The sequence below is a fragment of the Phoxinus phoxinus genome (assembly GCF_949152265.1).
Source record: "Phoxinus phoxinus genome assembly, chromosome: 9".
In the NCBI taxonomy this organism is placed as follows: Eukaryota; Metazoa; Chordata; class Actinopteri; order Cypriniformes; family Leuciscidae; genus Phoxinus; species Phoxinus phoxinus.
In genome coordinates this window covers 26,337,092-26,355,013 of record NC_136884.1, presented here as the reverse complement: position 1 = coordinate 26,355,013, position 17,922 = coordinate 26,337,092, and the positions used below count along the sequence as shown (strand labels likewise).

The window sequence follows — 17,922 nt, the reverse complement described above, 5'->3', positions numbered from 1 at the left end:
GGCGTGGTGTATGCCGGAAAGTAGCGATGGCACCTCTTGTGTTGTCATTCCCCTTGTACTATGCGCTAGTGACGATTCTCTGTCAACCAATCAACATGCCCCACGAAGAGGACACGACCAAAAAGTTTGAGAACCACTACGTTAACACTAGAACTACCGGAATTCTATAATTACTATAATGGCCATAGCAGTCATTCTGACCGCTTGCTTATACATTATTTGCATATATTTTCAATAAGTTATATCAAATCTAAGAATAAATGGATCTGTAATGTTAGGATAGGTAATAATAAACATCAGAACACTATATTTTAATTGTAATGTATATGAAAATGTATTACGGTAGTTAATCGACAACCACAGAACAGATATTGTAATTACAGATGCAAAGTCAAAATTGATACATTTTCTATTATTTTCTTTGTAAAATAAAAACAAATGTATTCATCCTTGGATATTAGAATACAATAACTAACAGAAACATCGCCAATATGCATTTCAATGCATAGGTAAAACCTTTATGGGCACATATGAAACGAATATGCCCCAAACTGGCCAAAACAGTCATTCTGACCTTCAAATGAAAATATAATAAACTGCGAGAAAACAAACCAATTTAGTAACCAATATTTTTTTTAGTGAGCAAAAATATCATGTTGTAAGATTACAAAGAAAATATCATGCTGTTAAATCATAATTATAAAGAATTCTCCACTAAGCGGGCTAACTTGGGTTGTTTTGGGGGCAAACAGCGTGCATCAATTTCACTGACGCTTGTGGATCAGTTACTTACAGTCAACACAGGTAATCTTTACCTTCCATGTGCAGCTCCCACACACAAACTTATGACAAGTGTCCTTTGTTTTGTTTTTCCTGCAGTCAGTTTCTCCACAATTGGCTAAAACGAGCAAATGATACACGGTCTGTAGTGCATATGGTCAGTATGACTGTTATGGCCATTCAAGGTAGAAATAATCAAAACTCTTTCGTGTTTTGTCATTTTAATAAAATAACAATGATAGAATAAAATATAGACATATTTAGGAAAAGTCAGGGTCCGATAGTTACATGGGTGTTATTTCAACAAAGTTATTACATTGCAAAATTTTAAAACAGTCAAAATGACTGCCTTGGTAGTTCTACTGTTAAAGCAAAAGAGGCCATTTGAAATCCGATTAAATCACAAAAGCAAATAAAATGTCAAAATACAAAAGATGCATATAAAACACATGGCACATGTTTTAGGCATGTAACCTGTTTAGATGGTATGTGATATGGTCCACATTTAAAAGGTGATGTGAACAGTTATATTTGAGCAGAAAAACAGATTTTGGCTACATTCAGCCACACTAATGAACGTAGCATTAATTTTACAGAGATTTGTTGGTGCCATTTTAAATTGCAGAACCATTTAAAAGTATTTACACACACATTAAAAACCCACAAATAGGGTCAAACGTAGGCATGACTTTTCAGGTGTATCTTTAAGTGTAATGGATTTTTTTTTTATTACACGGATCACAATTAAATTGCCTTCATCCAGAGTGAATGTGCAGATGATTTTTTAGATTGCTCCTTTTTCTAAATCCATTGTCACACCGATGAACACAGATGTGTCTTTCCAGAATGCGTTTGCAAATGATGTTTCAGGTCTCGATGATATGTGAAACTCTCTTTACACTGAAGACACTTGTAAGGCTTCTCTCCAGTGTGAAGTCTCAAGTGAACCTCAAGGTTTCCTTTAAGTGTGAAACTCTTTCCACAGTGAGGGCAGGCGAACGGCTTCTCTCCAGTGTGACTTCTCATGTGAGTCTTAAGATTTCCTTTTTGTGAGAAGCTCTTCCCACACAGTTTGCAGGTGTAAGGCCTCTCTCCAGTGTGACCTCTCGTGTGGATATAAAGGGATTCTTTATATGTGAAAGTCATTCCGCACTGGCTGCAGGTGTAAGGCTTCTCTCCAGTGTGAATTCTCATGTGAGTCTTGAGGGTCACTTTATGAATGAAACTCTTTCTACAGTGAGAGCACATAAAACGCTTCTCTCCAGTGTGACTTATCATGTGATATGTAAGATTTCCTTGTTGTGAGAAGCTCTTCCCACACAGTTTGCAGGTGAATGGCTTCTCTCCAGTGTGAAGCAGCATGTGAGTCTTGAGACTTACTTTATGACAGAAGCTCTTCCCACACAGTTTGCAGGTGAAAGGCTTCGCTCCAGAGTGAATTCTCATGTGAGTCTGGAGGTATTTATTGAATCGGAAACTCCTTTCACACTGCTGGCATTTGAAAGGCTTCTCTCCGGAGTAAAATATTACATGCCTTTTAAGGCGCTTTAAGTCCGGAAAACTCATTCCACACTGACATAAAAAACAGTCCTCTTTTGATTGAATTCTCCTATGGTGATCAAGGGTTTCTGTCTTTTGAGCTCTTTTTTTTGCTGAACTCTTTTCAGTCTGTGAACAAATAAAAGATTTTTCTCCAGTTATGAAATCATGATCTTTCTCCTCCATTTCATTCAGTTCTTGACTCTCTTCTTTCAGCAGCATCAGGTCTAAGGTGAACAGAGACAAATTAAAAGTTAACACCAGTGTAATGGCACAAAGCAACAGACATCAAAACATTTAGACATTAAAGCTGCAGTCTGTAACTTTTGGCGCTCTAGCAGTTAATAAACAGAACTGCATGAGTCTTGCGGAAAAACATTATAGCCGGAGCTACTTCTCTTTGTTTATGGCTATGATGAGTCTAAGTATGAGTATAAATCCATATTGCGATATACATTGCAGCCTATTGCGATAACGATATATATCACGATATATAAATTATAATAAAACCATTTCAGAACAGGTTACACAGACCCTAAGGAAAGCCAAACAATTTTTTAAAGAAAGAAAGAAAGAAACGGTGTACTGTATGTAGTTTTGAGAACATTTATTGTGCAAAACTGTAATTATACAACATAATGTTGCAGATAAATAAAATGCAAGTACACTAGCTGCAGAGACTTGTTTAAAATGTTTGTTTAAAGAAACTAATGTTTAAATATTATGGCTAGCAGCTTATAAAATTCAAAATTAGAATATTGTGAAAAGGTTTTCATAAAGCTGTAAGCCATAATCATCAAAATTATAACAAATAAAGCCTTGTAATATCTCACTTTGCATGTAATGAGTCTATATAGTATATTAGTTTCACCTTTTATTTTTGCATGATATTCTAATTTTTCGCGTTTCACATATACGTCAACTAAAGAAAATGCTTCAAGTATAAAAGTTTGTTTACAGTAGTGCCATGCCATAGACAGTAAAAAGTGCAAAACAATGCAGAAGGCACTCCGAATGTAGTTTGGCTATTTTTTTTAAAGGACACAAAAGATGCAAAGAGCAGAAAAACGGATGCATTCTCAGGTAAAAAGCAACACAACAACGAATCTTAAAATCAGGGACACACAGAGATGTTGTGTTTACACCACTATTTTGTGAATACGCGCTGGTATTCAGTGACATGTTTCGTTTTGAGGTGGTAGAACAGATTAGTCGTGTGTGTTACCGAACTGTTGCCCCACGCACTCTGTATAGTCTGCAAAGTTTGCTGCTGCTCGCCGGACGGCTGAAATCCGAACCAAGTCCAAATAATGGATGTTGCACCGATCTTTTTCACCAGCTCCTCCGTTTCGCTTTCAGCCATGTTTACTCAAGATGACGACGAATGTGATGCGTTTCAGCCGGTTGCAGCTCGTGGCTCTAAATTTTGCGGGTAGATTGCGTCATCAACATGCATTATCGCGATAGTGCAATAGAATTAAAATCTCTATCGTAGGCCAATTTTGTATCGTTTATATCGCATATCGTTTATATCGCCCATTACTAGATGAGTCACGCAGGTACTCCGCAGCTGTACGTCCGTTGCCGTCTAAAATAGTCTAAATATAAACACTTATTGTAGTTATACCCAATAAAGGTTGAGGACGACTGATCAATGTTATTGATGCAACTGCTCAATAGGGACTAAAGACATTGTATGACTTTCTGCTACAATATGACTTACCACAGTATATCTTAACTAAAAATTAATGACAAGCTATGTAGTTTAATGCAAAATAAACATTTACTTAACGCTGACACACCAGTGAAACCTAAAACAATGTGTCAAACCTTGAGACAACAATAACGTTAAACTAAAATAAATAAATGTGTACGGTAACATTGACATTAACTTTAACTGACATAAATTTAGCCTCATTGGATAACAGTCTTTAACAAGATAACGCCTCTATTTAAATTCCCCCAAAACGATCAACACATTATTTGTTTTACTTTCTGCAAGCTTCTCATCAATCTGTTTTTTTTAAAAAAAATCTTTAGCAGAGATGCTCAGTTGAGCCAAAGTAGAGATCACAAAATAGCTGCTCCTTTCAGCTGCAGGAGCCAGGCAAAAGTACCATGTCTACCCGGATGAAGAGAAGAGAGAAAGAACAACAAGCTGTTGCCTTGAAGAGGAAGGTCCTCACAAATTTGCCAGATCAGGGATGGGCAACTTATTAACTTATTTTCTATTGCAGTTCAGTGGGACCTGTTGGATTTGATGATTAAGGTCAGGTTGCTTGAAGATTCAGCCTTGTCAGCGAAGATTTGAAGACTTCAATCTTAATTCATCCGCTGATCTCTCAAGAGCAAAAATGTCTGCCTCTTTTGCAGTTCAGCAGAATCTATTGGATTTAGTAGTTAAGGTCAGTTTGCTTGAAGATTCAGCCTTTTTGATCATATTCATCTGCTGATCTCTAGAGCACAAATGTCTGTCTCCTTCCTGGCCCTCTTCTTTAGCAAATCATCTAGCTCAGGGATGGGCAACTTCAGTCCTGGAGGGCCACTGTCCTGTAGAGTTTAGCTCCAACCCTAATCAAACACACCTGAACAAGGTAATCAATGTCTTCATGATTACTAGAAAGCTACAGGCAGGTGGATTGAGTAGTTAATCTCTCCCTACCCTTTCAATGTATTGTTTGACATGTGGCCAGAGCAGCAATCCTCTTTCTGACATGTTGACATTCTCAATCCACCGGTGCTTGCAAAACTTAAGCATAGGCTTGACAGTGCTTTCTCTAGGATTTTTTCCAACTGTGGTGGCAGGCCCATTTCCCCAGGGGTTAAGGTGTAGGCCTGTGTCTATATAGGACAAACAGTGTGGAGAACGGTAAACGCAATCATGTCAAATCATCGCAATGTTTATACCCATTTTGTGTTGTTGAATGCGCAATCATGCTTCAAAATAGCCGCATTATTGCAATATTAGCCAATGCATTGTAAGAATAATCTAAATGTTATTGTCTCAAGTCAAAATCAGAATGATTACTTCATTTCGGTAGGCCCAATGTATGTGCTGCCAAGTTTAATATCATTTGGATGTCAAGAGGAAAAAAAGGTGAGCATAAAGTGAATACAGTATTTTCATTTATTGTTTACTGTGAACATAAATAATTGCCTTTTTTTTTTTTGCCGCCATCCGCTGATTGTTTTAAGGTCTATGTGCGATGCAAGGCGCTGCTGACGCGAGCCGCGAGGCTAGAAAGCTCCTGGCTGTTCTAGAAAGGAGACTGATCCAATGCAGCAAAGATATTTAACGGCTAAAGTCCGCAGTACAGCCTATTGGCTCTGTTGTATCCCCATAATTCCGATCGGCGCACAGGGACAAAAATAAATAAATATTTTCAGAGAGTAAAGTCTTCTCTACGAAATGCAATGCAAGAGATCGCACGGGCGCCTCCACATCCTGATTATATGTCTGCTATATTTGCTTCTTATTTATTAATTCCAGGCAATTGGTTGATGAAACATTGATTAAAATTAAGATACAATTTACAAAATTCAACCGTTTACCGCTATACCATGGTAATTTCTGGCTTTTCAACCGCGGTAAGAAAAAATCCATACTGTCCCAGCCCTACCTGGCATTGCATAAGTTTATATCTTAAGTACAAGCTACAACTGTGAGTTACACCCCATGCCGAGAACACAATGTAACATGACAGATCACCCGAACGTTAAGTATTGTAATTGTTTAACCAACATTATCAATTAAACATACTCTATTATACAGATATTTGTGAAACAGATTTCCATGACTTTTTCAAAACTTTTCAGTTTGCAAGCAAAGTTGCATATTTAAAGGTAGTGACTTCAGCAAAATGTGTTCATGCAGTTAATTTCAATGTTTGTTTGTTTTTTCACTGTAAAACATTTTTATTATTCTGATTAGATCATCAAGTAAGTGTACTAAAATATAAGCAAATAAAGTGTCAGAGTATACAATTTTCTTTACAAGTCTAATTTCAATGCTATGACCTTTGTGTAGATATTTAAAGATGGCTATAACTGTTTGGATTTATATGAAATGGTAACATATATATAAAATGGTAATATAAAATGTAGATTTATATAGGTCATATATTTCTTTGTTTTATGTTTAGGCCTATGTCTTTGTTTGTTCATATATGTTTACACAATGATGCACCATGGTTCTGTGAATTTGATTATATTGTGCACCATGTAGGAGCATTCATTATTTGATATTTCTTATTGGTTATTCACTGTAACGTGGGCACAGGTGATCACTTCCGTTTTCTTAATTATTTTCTTTAGGCGGTTTGTTTGAACTTGTATTGGAAGGAGCGGGAGAGACAATTTTCTGTTGACCGTAATGTATTGTTTTGGCTTATTCACAAAATCAAGTTTAAGTTAAAAGAAGTAATCTGACTATACATTTTCTTTACACAAATACTTTACTTAAAAACTTTAGACCTACACCACCATTCAAAAGTTTTAGATCTATACGTGTTTGTTTTTTTTAAGAAGTCTCTTCACAGTCGCCATTCACTACACCTACATTATTATATTATTTTAACAGCCGCGGACGATGGAGGAACAAGAGGTGGTCGGAGGAGCCGTTGCAGCAGAGGAGCGAGACCCACTCGGCGGTCAGGAGGAAGAGCCGGGGCGGACTAACTTCTCACAGAGATTTACGATAGATCGGCGTCTTTTCAGTTTCGAGTCAACTAGGCTACTAGTTTTAGTAGACGCCGTTATATCTCTGTGATGAGTTGTATAATTTCTTCCGATACTGCCCTTTGTAACCGGTAGGCGTGGCTTGGGAGTGGCCTCGTAGGGCAGCGAAGCAAGTGCATTCTGGGAGTTGTTGTCTTTCATCGAAATGAGCAAAAAATTAATTTTCTGGCTTTTCTCAGTCACCAACTTCTTAAATAATTTCACATTTCTACTACATACATGACCCAATTTAAATACACATTCATCTTTCCAGCGGTGAAGTATCCCTTTAACGATTTTTAAGGCATTGTTGGGGGGCGTTTACCATTTTGCAGATCGCCCCAACACATTATCTTATGAATAGCGCTCTCTGCGCGTGGGTGTGACCACATTAACGATAATCAGCTGAGTCAGGAGAAACTGTATCTCTTTAGTTTCATACTAAGGGTGTAACGATTCATTTACTACATCGATGTATCGATTTAAATTACTACGATCCAACTATATCGATCTGTACTCTGCAATTTGGCCTTCCGGACGTCATATATCGATCTAAAATCGTTTTAAAAGGTAATAAATCGATTGAATCGATACTAGGAAATAATGCATTGGATTCAAGCACGTCAGACTTTATATGGATGTTTTTTTCCGTAATACTTTTAATGATAAAAGTGTTAAACATTACTCGATTCAGGCTGCCTTTATGTGACGTCATCGTCACGCGCCAGCAGAAGCGCGAAGACAAAACAACATAGCATGGCGGATAGCAGAAGAGAAGCCAACGAGAGCGAAATTATCAAGCCACCATACCGGTCCAGTGTGTGGAAACACTTTGGCTTTTGTAAAGACGGGGATGTTCTTAATAAGTCGCTTGCTGTTTGTAGGATATGCAAAGGTCAAATAAAGTACAACGGCAACACGACAAATCTCTCCAACCACCTACTAAGGCGCCATGGGATTTCGCACAACACCGAGCGTCCAGACACCTCTTGCAGCGTTCCCATTAATTGTTGCTTACTTTCTTTTATTTATATCCATAATTCATTGATACCTGATTCCCTTACAAGAAACAACAGGAATCTTGGAAACTTCACCTGCACTGTCAGTATCCAAGTATTCATTTCAGTCACACTGATTGAACTTTTGTCTAAAAAGTTACTGAATCGATTTCAAGTCACTGAATCGTGTCGGATCGTATCGTTCTTAATGAACCAATATCGTCCTTGAATCGTATCGACAACCATGAATCGTGATACGAATCGAATCGTTGTTAAAACGAATCGTTACACCCCTATTTCATACAGATTAAATTGCATGAATGTGAATTGTTTTATTTAAAAGTAGCCTAGACATTTCAAGCTTTCTTTAAACGTACGTTTTATGTTTGTGAGATAAGTATTCGCTGAGTTTCAGTTCATTATTCAGAAGTCTTTCAGAAAATATCTCACGGAGACAGCGACAGCTGAAAGCGCACCCTGTTTATGTCAAATAAAACCACTTTAATTCCTCAGAAAATATCATTCATTTCTGTAGAGCTGGACATTTTAATAAGGATCAAATGACTGAGTTCTGCTTTGAGAATGAAACCAACCTGTTTGTTCCTCAATATCCTCTTGTTTCACACTGAATGTTTCTTCAATCTTCATGTCTTTACTTTCCTTTTTAATGGATTCCATCTTAGTTTGTTCCTCAGGATCTTCTTGTTTCACACTGCTTGCTTCTTCAATCTTCATTTCTTCACTCTCCTCTTTAATAAACACCATCTTTATAGTGGTTCACGTGAATCTCAGTCGCTTCACCAGGGATTTTTCTGTGTGTTTAGACAATATTGTCATGATTAAAATTAGAATAATCTACAGAAAGAAAAATAAATCCAAACTAAACCTCTGGGTGCGTCTCAATCAGCTCCCTATTACTACAAATAAAAAAAACAAAATAAAAAAACATGGTAATGACAAATTACTGTTATAGTTTAAACATGGTATTTGTGGTAAAGCTGTTATGCAAATGGTAATCAATCCAAAAAAACATGGTTACTACACTTTCACTATAGGCTAATAAAACCATGGTTAATTTCCAGACTAAAAAGTACATAAATTATACTTTATTTATTTTATTATAAATTAGTTTAGGTTCATTTTACTAGGCTAGTTTAAAATTGGTATTTGAAGCTGAAGTCTGTAGGTTTCCCTCTTTGTCGCCATCTCTGTTCGAAATCTGCAATTGCAGTTATTCGCGGAATTATCAACTTTACATGGGTTGTGCCTCGGCAATGAATCAAATGTTTTGCAGTAAATCGCGTTGATTAAATCTAACTAATCCCTTATATCACAGAAAACCGTGCAAATTATACTTTATTCTCAAATTGTAATGTTAACAATATCAGCCGGCAATTCTAGGATCTTAACTGAGTCCAGAATATGCAACCATATCACTCCGGTTTTGGAATCATTGCATTGGCTACCAGTCAGGTTCCGAGTCAATTTCAAGATTATGATGCTCACATTCAAATCTTTGCACGGTCTGGCTCCAAATTATCTAGCTGAACTGTTACACCCCTACAATCAGAATCACAGCATGCTGGTTGTTCCTAAAACTCGCTTAAAGTCTATGGGTGACAGGGCTTTTTCTTTCAATACACCTGTCCTTTGGAATTCTCTGCCTCTTGATCTTTAGTGAAGCTCAGACTTATGCCATTTTTAAAGGTCAATTTAAGACATACTTTTTTTTAAACTTGCCTTTACCTGTAGCTTTTAACAATTGTCTATTGTGTGTACAGCGCTTTGAGAAGCTGCTTTTAAAGGTGCTTTATAAAATAAAGGTTATTATTATTGTTATTATCATCAGCATTGTGTGACTACATTTAATGCCCTTCCGATATTATCCTTGTATGCGCATGGGCCCGGCCGGTTGCAGCCTCTTTTTTTTCTGTAGCCACTCCGAAGTCCGAACAAAGTCTTTTGCATTTTACAACGGGTGAATCTTGTCACTGGTGATTGTCATTTGAATATTTCTGGATCCGCCATCAAATTGATAAGTTTAATTATATCAAGTGCTGTGAGAAAAGGCTATAAATCTCCACCTCCAACATCCTCACACACAATGTAGCCTACTAGCCGAGACTCTTTCTTTATCGTACAGATGTGACGTAATGACGCAAAGACATGCTTGAATTTCCAGCGGAAATCCACCAGTACCACTGGAATTTAAAACGTTATTATAAGCTTACCGTTTTGAATCGAGCTTTGAAAGCAAGCAGATAGTTTTGAACACTGGCTAGTTATGTATTGCTCAATTTATTTTGGATAATTTTTAATAGAGATCCACCGATTGATTGGCTGGTGACCGGAATTTTCATGTGATCGGCCATGACTGGCGATATGCCGATTTTATGCCGGTCAAATACACTCTGTGCCACATGATTAACATCGTGCAACATCAGTATCACACGTGCACACGGAACGCACATGTAGGAAACCTTGTGAATTACGGCCGTTTCACACTGAAAGCATGGGTTTTTTCGGCTTGCATGTTAGTCAATGAGTGCGTTCCCACCGGGAGCAGGAGCAGCGCATGAGCAGCAGTGAAGCGGGGGTTTCAGCGCCGAGTCTATTTGCTGCGCTGCTGAAAACACACTTTTGATGGACAAAATAATATGATTTCACACAAAAAGTGCCCAAAATGCACAGAATTTGCATGTCTAGTGCGTTTTAACAAGAACTGGAGTAGGCTATGTCAGAAAAGAAAATGAAGACTCAAAAATATGTATAGCAAATGTACCCATTTAAACATGTTTTTATTATACAGTTTGGGTAAAAACTATATAATTTTTTTTTTTTATAAAAAACGAGTAAACTAGTCAGAATATACAGTATAAGTTTTTATTTTAGTTTAATTGTAATTCACTTTTAATTTCCCACACCAGGAGTAATTTATATAGTTTTATTTTATAGCGATTATCTGTTCAGAAAATGCAAAATGTTCTATTAAAGAAAAGATAGAAAATAAATATTTATGTGTGCTGTAAAGTGGTTAGAAAAAATTAAATCGGAATCTGCAGGTCAAACTCGGTGAAAAATCAAAACCGGAATCGGCCTAGAAAATTGTAATTGGTGCATCTCATCTTTTTAATGATTTGTATATTATATTTAATATATTTCATTTTCAAGAAACATTTACAGTTGGTTTGTAAAAGTTAATTAATTACACTTGTGTTTCGTTGCATTTACCCTATTTTGACAGACCAGCATGTCTCGTCAACAAGTGGCGATTCAAATCACTAAATCACTACGTGATTCAATTGACTCGGAGTATCAAAAACCTCATCATAACTTTCTCTAGTGACCAAATTCGTGTTCACGATAAACTGATTCACGATATACAACGCAAAATGAGACGCACCTTTTGCACTCATGTGTGAATGTGCTTTACTCACAGAAAATAACGCTCATTAATGTTAACGTTAGATAAAGCAATACAATTGTACATTTAATGAAGACTAGTTCCTTTAAGATTGCCTCTAATAATTATAAAATCGACTGAATGATTTTTATCTATTCAAACACGTTAAAAGCTTAAAAACACAAACCTTTCTTCAGCCGAATCACAACAGAGGGTCGCGGCGCATATTTATGACGTCACATCGCCAGACTAAAATAAAAGTCCTGTTCACACGCTGCTGTCAAAAGTACATAGAAATTGAAATGCAAAACACACATATAGTAAAAACAATCAGAAATAAATAAGGTATTCATATTTGAATCCTTAGAGAAATGCATTGTCTAATGATCAGCTGAAAGAGTTTGTAGCATATCTTGTGAGATTCTATGCAGTGTTTGGGTGCAGAAACCATTTATACCTGGGGTGGTAACTTATTTTTCAGTAACAAGACATTTTTAAATTGATGTTTGGATGTATTTTTTCTAATGTGCCATAGCAAAACCTATAATTATTATACAATAAACAATGTCAATAAAATCAAACCTTTATTTTGGCCACAGACAAACACAGAAACAATATAGCTAAATTGTTGCAATATGTTTTATTAATTGTGCAAAATTAATAGTGACTGTGTGTTTTTCCTCTTTGAATAATTTTCCATGGCTTTGTAAATTAGTCTTATAAAAGCAGTTAATGGCCAGGGTGTGGAGCACAGAGCAAAGAGCCCAGCCGGCAATTCAACGTTGATTCACTGGTGATAGACCAAGTCAAGTCAAGTCACCTTTATTTATATAGCGCTTTTTACAATACAGATTGTATCAAAGCAGCTTCACAGTGATAACATGAAAATAATACAAAAAACAATTTCATCATCGTCCACCTTAAAGGGCATATTGCAGGTTAGAGTACCCAGTGCGCCAATGTATAGAACAATAATGTAGGAACTAGATTTAAATATAAACATATACTTATAAAACGCTATTTAGGCTTCTGGAGTCGTTTTTGTGAGAAAATTTTACTTCCGCATTTGAAAACCGCCAAACCGGAACTGACGTAGCATGGGGGAGCGCGGTCAAAGTAAACAATAGGAAAGCAATGGATCGCAATGACAGTTCGGACGCTGAGGAAATTGTAGCCTAAATGTTTACTCGTATGACGGACCTCAGCCATATAATTATGAGCCTGATATGAAGCCAAGAGAGTAGACCGGTCAGGATTAGACAGAACAACAGTCAGAGGAGACACATTGAGCTGTGGTGTGAGGAGAACAGGGCAGGGGTCGGGTCTCGATGAGAGAACAGTGTTAGCTTATAGATGTATTCACGTTAGCCGACGATATGTATAACACTATGCTCAGATCACAATATTGTAATTATGTGTCAGGCAATAGCAAAGCTAGTATTTAGACCCTTACCTGCACGTGTATGTCAGCCATTAGGAGACAGTTTCCAGAGAAAGAGGGACATTATAAAGGTTTTGAATGGCCCCACTTGGTGATAATGAATAAAAAAATAATCACAATCACAACTTTCTTACTGTATAAAATTTTTATATGTAGAAACAGCCAACACAAACATTAAAATTCGGAGTACAGATTGAAAATGAACATTATATTATAATAATAATAAGTGTCGGCTGCAGACTTGCAAGACATTACAAGTTTATGGAGGATACGTTAATGAATTAAATTAAGACAAGGCACATTTTGTAAAACAAATGTACAATAAGTGATCTCTGACGGATCCGTGAGCGTCAGTGATGCGCGGGTCAATGTATAAACAACCCGCACCCGACCAACGTTTTCAATAACCCGCAACTCGGACCGCAAAAAAAAAGAAAGAAAATATTGTACCCGACCCGCGTTTTTTAAAAGTAGCTAGTAAATGCTCATCGTAGTCATTGGGCCATAGACGGAGGAACTAGGGGTGCGCATTTTTCTGAATGCTGTATGATATCGCCTAGTGTTTTGTAATAAAGGCTTGATTTATTCATTTAATTCGTTTCATTTTCTTAACAATTAAGATGCAGCATGTGTTTATCCAGTCTAATCGAACTGCGCGTCTCTCCGACTTTCCCAACAAAAACCCCGCCCCCTAGCAAATACATAAAACTGACATTACTGAGCTATATGCGTTTAAAAGTAGCCTATTAAAATGGCACAATGGCATTGCTCAGTTCAACGTGTTGGGAAATCGGGCATTTTGTCCCGCGTCAGCTTTTAGTCAAAAGTTAATAACGCGCTCAACATTCAAAAGGTAAATAAGGATTTCCCACTGTCATCTCTGACTGAGCTCGTGCGTCATCCTCGCGCAGTTATTCAGCCAATAAAGTGTACACCTATGTATTTCATAGAACATTGTGTCTAGTACTATATAAATTACAAAGGTTTAATTGGCATCTTTATTTCAAACGACCCGACCGACCGCGACCCAAATATCATTAAAAATATTTTTGGATGACTCGTAACCGCGGGTAACCGCGGGTGACCGCAGGCACCCGCTCATTTTGGATCAACCCGCGCATCACTGGTGAGCGTCATGTTTCCCACCGGTGGCCGACCCACATGCTGACGGCGGACCGGGTGACCCGATGAAGGAGCCGGGACAGTGTGCACATATCGCCGTCATCATATAACGTAACGTTAACTCATCATATCGCCGGGATTATAATCATGCAGTCTATAGTGAACGCTACACACTACCGCGTTTTTCAAAGCAGACGCAGAAACGAACCCAGATAGCAAATGACATCTGGCCCAGTTGTGGCCCACATCTTCCACATTGTTCTGGCCCACATACCGCATGGAATGACGGCGATGACTCAACCTGAGTGTGGCAGCTAGAAGTCAGCCACAATCGGACCAGATGTGGGCCACATCTCAGAAATGGCATGGGCCACATCTGGGCCACATCTCAGAAATGGCATGGGCCACATCTGGGCCACATCTCAGAAATGGCATGGGCCACATCTGGGCCACATCTCAGAAATGGCATGGGCCACATCTGGGCCACATCTCAGAAATGGCATGGGCCACATCTCAGAAAATGGCATGGGCCACATCTGGGCCAAATGTGGGCCACATCTCAGAAAATGGCATGGGCCACATCTAGGCCAGATTTGGCCCAGATCTAATTATCCTATAATAAAGAAAATACTCAAATAATTGTATAGTCAAAAGTGATTTAATAAATGTAAAAAATTGATAAATACATTTAAATATTTATATATATAAATCAAAAATAGGAAACAATAAATATATATAAATAAATATTATATATAAATAAATATTATATAAATAAATATTATATATAAATAAATATTATATATATTATATAATATTTATATTATATAAATATAATAAATAATATACAAAATAAAACAGGCAGAGGTCCAGAAGGGGAGGACTGCCAGAAACCAGTCCAAAGAAAACATTAGACCAAGGTCTACACATTAACAAGGTCAATGGCGAGCAAGTGTCAGAACCAGGAGAAGATAAATAAAACAATGTGGAGAATCAACAGATGAACAGTTTAAAATGAGAGCAGGGCAAAAGGGGAGTCCGTTGAACAGGCAGGGCGAACAAGGTCAAGGGCGAGCGATCAGAACCAGGAAAAAATCTTAATTTTTTTGTCTTGCTCGACGGCCTCCGTCCCGGTCTGCGGCAAGCTGCAGCCATCTTTTGGTCCAATGCTCAATTTCTTGGTCTGTTGCGGTGGCAGTTAACCGGTTTCTTCTGACAGCAGCTACAATGACACATATATGAACAACAGTAAATAAGCAAATAATTATTGTTATTTATTATAAATCTATCATTTATAGGGAAATTGTTTAGCTGACACCAAACAATATGAATAAAATCACAGTAGTTATTTTCAGAAAGCCATACCATTAATTACAGGTTTTAGAGAGGTGTCTTTAAATGCAGCCTTTCCATTGATCCCCCTCCAGTTAATCTGACGGGCCATGTCATTTGAAAGGAGGAAGCTGAGAATCTGCCATACGCTCTCTTTGACGGTTGTGCCTCCCCTCAATGCTAACGTGTTTATCTGTAAAAATAAATGTATGCCCAAATGAAGAAACAAGCGTCAAAAATCATCCTTGATTGGAATGTACAAAAACTGTGTGGGCTTTTCCCTATCAAAATAACTTGAGTTCATTTGGAATTATAGTTCACCCCAAAAAAAAATTCCTGGCTCTTCCAAGCTTTATAATGGGAGTGAATAGCCGTTTCTGTTTTGAAGTGGATCAAAGAGTGTCCATCCATCATAAAAGTGCTCCATACAGCTATGGGGGGTTTATAAAGGCCTTATGAAGCGATGCATTAGTGTAAGAAAAATATCCATAATGAAAACTTTATCGACTAAAATAACAAGCTTCCGGCAGACGGCCTTCAAAAAAATGGACTTGGAAAATACAGGCATTAACTGCCATTATAAAGCTTGGGAGAGCCAGGACATGTTTTAATGTAACTCTGTTCGTCTGAAAGAAAAATGTCATATACACTAGGATAACTTGAGGATGAGTAAATCATGGGCTAATTTTCATTTTTGGGTGAACTATCCCTTTAAGAACAAGCAAAAACCATTACAGTTCCTAAAGCAGTAGGAGAAACTTATTCACAACCAGCAATCTCATTGGTTAGTGCTAACTATCACCATCCACATTTTAATTTTAGCAAATCAGTTAGAGTGAGTAGGTTGTAAACGATTAATCGAATCCAAATTAAAAGTTTGTTTACATAATATATGTGTGTGTATTGTAATTATTTTGTATATATATATATATATATATATATATATATATATATATATATATATACACACACACACACACACGCATGTATATATTTAAGAAAAATGTGTTATTTATATAAGATAGTTCTATTTATATATAATATAAATCATATAAAATATATATATATGCAGTATATAAATGCAAATATTTCTCAAATATGTATGCATGTGTGTGTATTTATATATACAAAATAATTATACACAATACACACACATATATATTATGTAAACACAAACTTTTATTTTGGATTCGATTAATTGCGATTAATCGTTTACAGCCCTAAGTGAACGCATACAATTTTCAAGTACTTTTTCACCATCGGGCCAAACCTTTCTTGTTGCTTAACCATTCCATGTCGAACCGGCCCAGCCAGTATGGATATGGCTTTAACATTTGGTTGACTACCTACTGTACCATTCACAATGAGCAAAAGATGAAAACACTGACACTGAGTTAATTGATTGGAGTAAATAATTTCTATTGAAATATGAAATCTTACCACAGCTGTCTTGTAGTCTTCCTGCTGCAGCTGCCCCTCAATGACTTGAAGTTGTTGGAAACTTGACAGTGGAAAACAGTCTGTGTTTAATGTTGGGCTGTCTTCTGTAGTTGATAATTTTTTGAGGTCGTAGACCAATTTAACCAATGTGCCCATCTGTTCTTTGATCATTTCTTGGTTTGCAAGAATTTTGCGTATCCAAGCTATAAAAAAGAAAAAAAGCTATAAAGAAAAACTGCATATCACTGTATAAAAAAAAATTATAGAAAATTTCACCTACCTTCACTGAAATCAGTGTGGGATGATGCTAAAGAGGGGAACACAACAGGTAAGAAATTAGTTTGAACATGTTAAATGACAGTAGAAGGAAGTAAAATTCTTATTTTTACTATAGGGCTCTGCAGATTTGGTTGTACATACGTTTTTTTAAAAGGTAACTAATGGTTAATGTGGGTTTTCAGTATTAATTAAATTCACCTGTTTTTAGCTAGAGCACACTGCGTTCATTTATACTAGTGACCAATTAGTGGAACTCCACAGGTTTCACAGACTTTATCAGACTTCTGTGTCAGCCATCACCACATGCAACTTGAAACAACTATTTGAGGGGAGCTGACACACTAATCAACTGTTGTTGCTGATTTTGCCCTCCTGAATGTGACCATCCCACTGACTAAGAATGGAGGAAGGTAACACTAAAGGACTTTAACTTTTCTTTCCAACATGAAGTTCACAAAATACAAACCCATTTCCAGAAAAGTTGGGACATTTTGTAAAATGCAATAAAATCAAGAATCAGTGATTTGTTAATTCTCTTTAACCTGCAGCACACCACAAAAAAAGTTGGGACAGAGGCAAATTAAAAGTGAAAAGATAATCCAAGTTAGATTATCCAACTCTTTTGAAACACTGGAATGAGCAGGTGAATTGGTAATAGGTGAGAGTATCGTGTTTGGGTGTAAAAGAGCTTCTCAGTTTTTGTAAGTGAGGATGGGTCATGGCTCATCACAATGTGCCAAATGTCATGATAGAAATGTCAAACAATTCAAATGATCAAATTCCTCAATGCAAGATTGCAAAGAATGTATGTTTTTATGTCAAAAGCGTGCACACCACTGATCTATATCAGTGACGAGCACAAGCCGTCTCTCAAA

At 37.0% G+C, this 17,922-nt stretch overlaps 1 protein-coding gene across 1 annotated transcript; it reads right to left on the bottom strand.

Annotated features, from left to right (window-relative positions):
* Positions 1-286: 286 nt before the first annotated feature.
* On the bottom strand, positions 287-11,705 carry LOC307004455 (uncharacterized protein). The gene is made up of 3 exons (XM_079623753.1): positions 11,624-11,705; positions 8,627-8,845; positions 287-2,546 (listed from the first exon to the last, which is right to left on the bottom strand). Exons 2-3 carry the CDS (start codon positions 8,796-8,798, stop codon positions 1,594-1,596), a joined length of 1,125 nt encoding a protein of 374 aa, XP_079479879.1. The 5' UTR covers positions 8,799-8,845; positions 11,624-11,705; the 3' UTR covers positions 287-1,593.
* Positions 11,706-17,922: the final 6,217 nt, after the last annotated feature.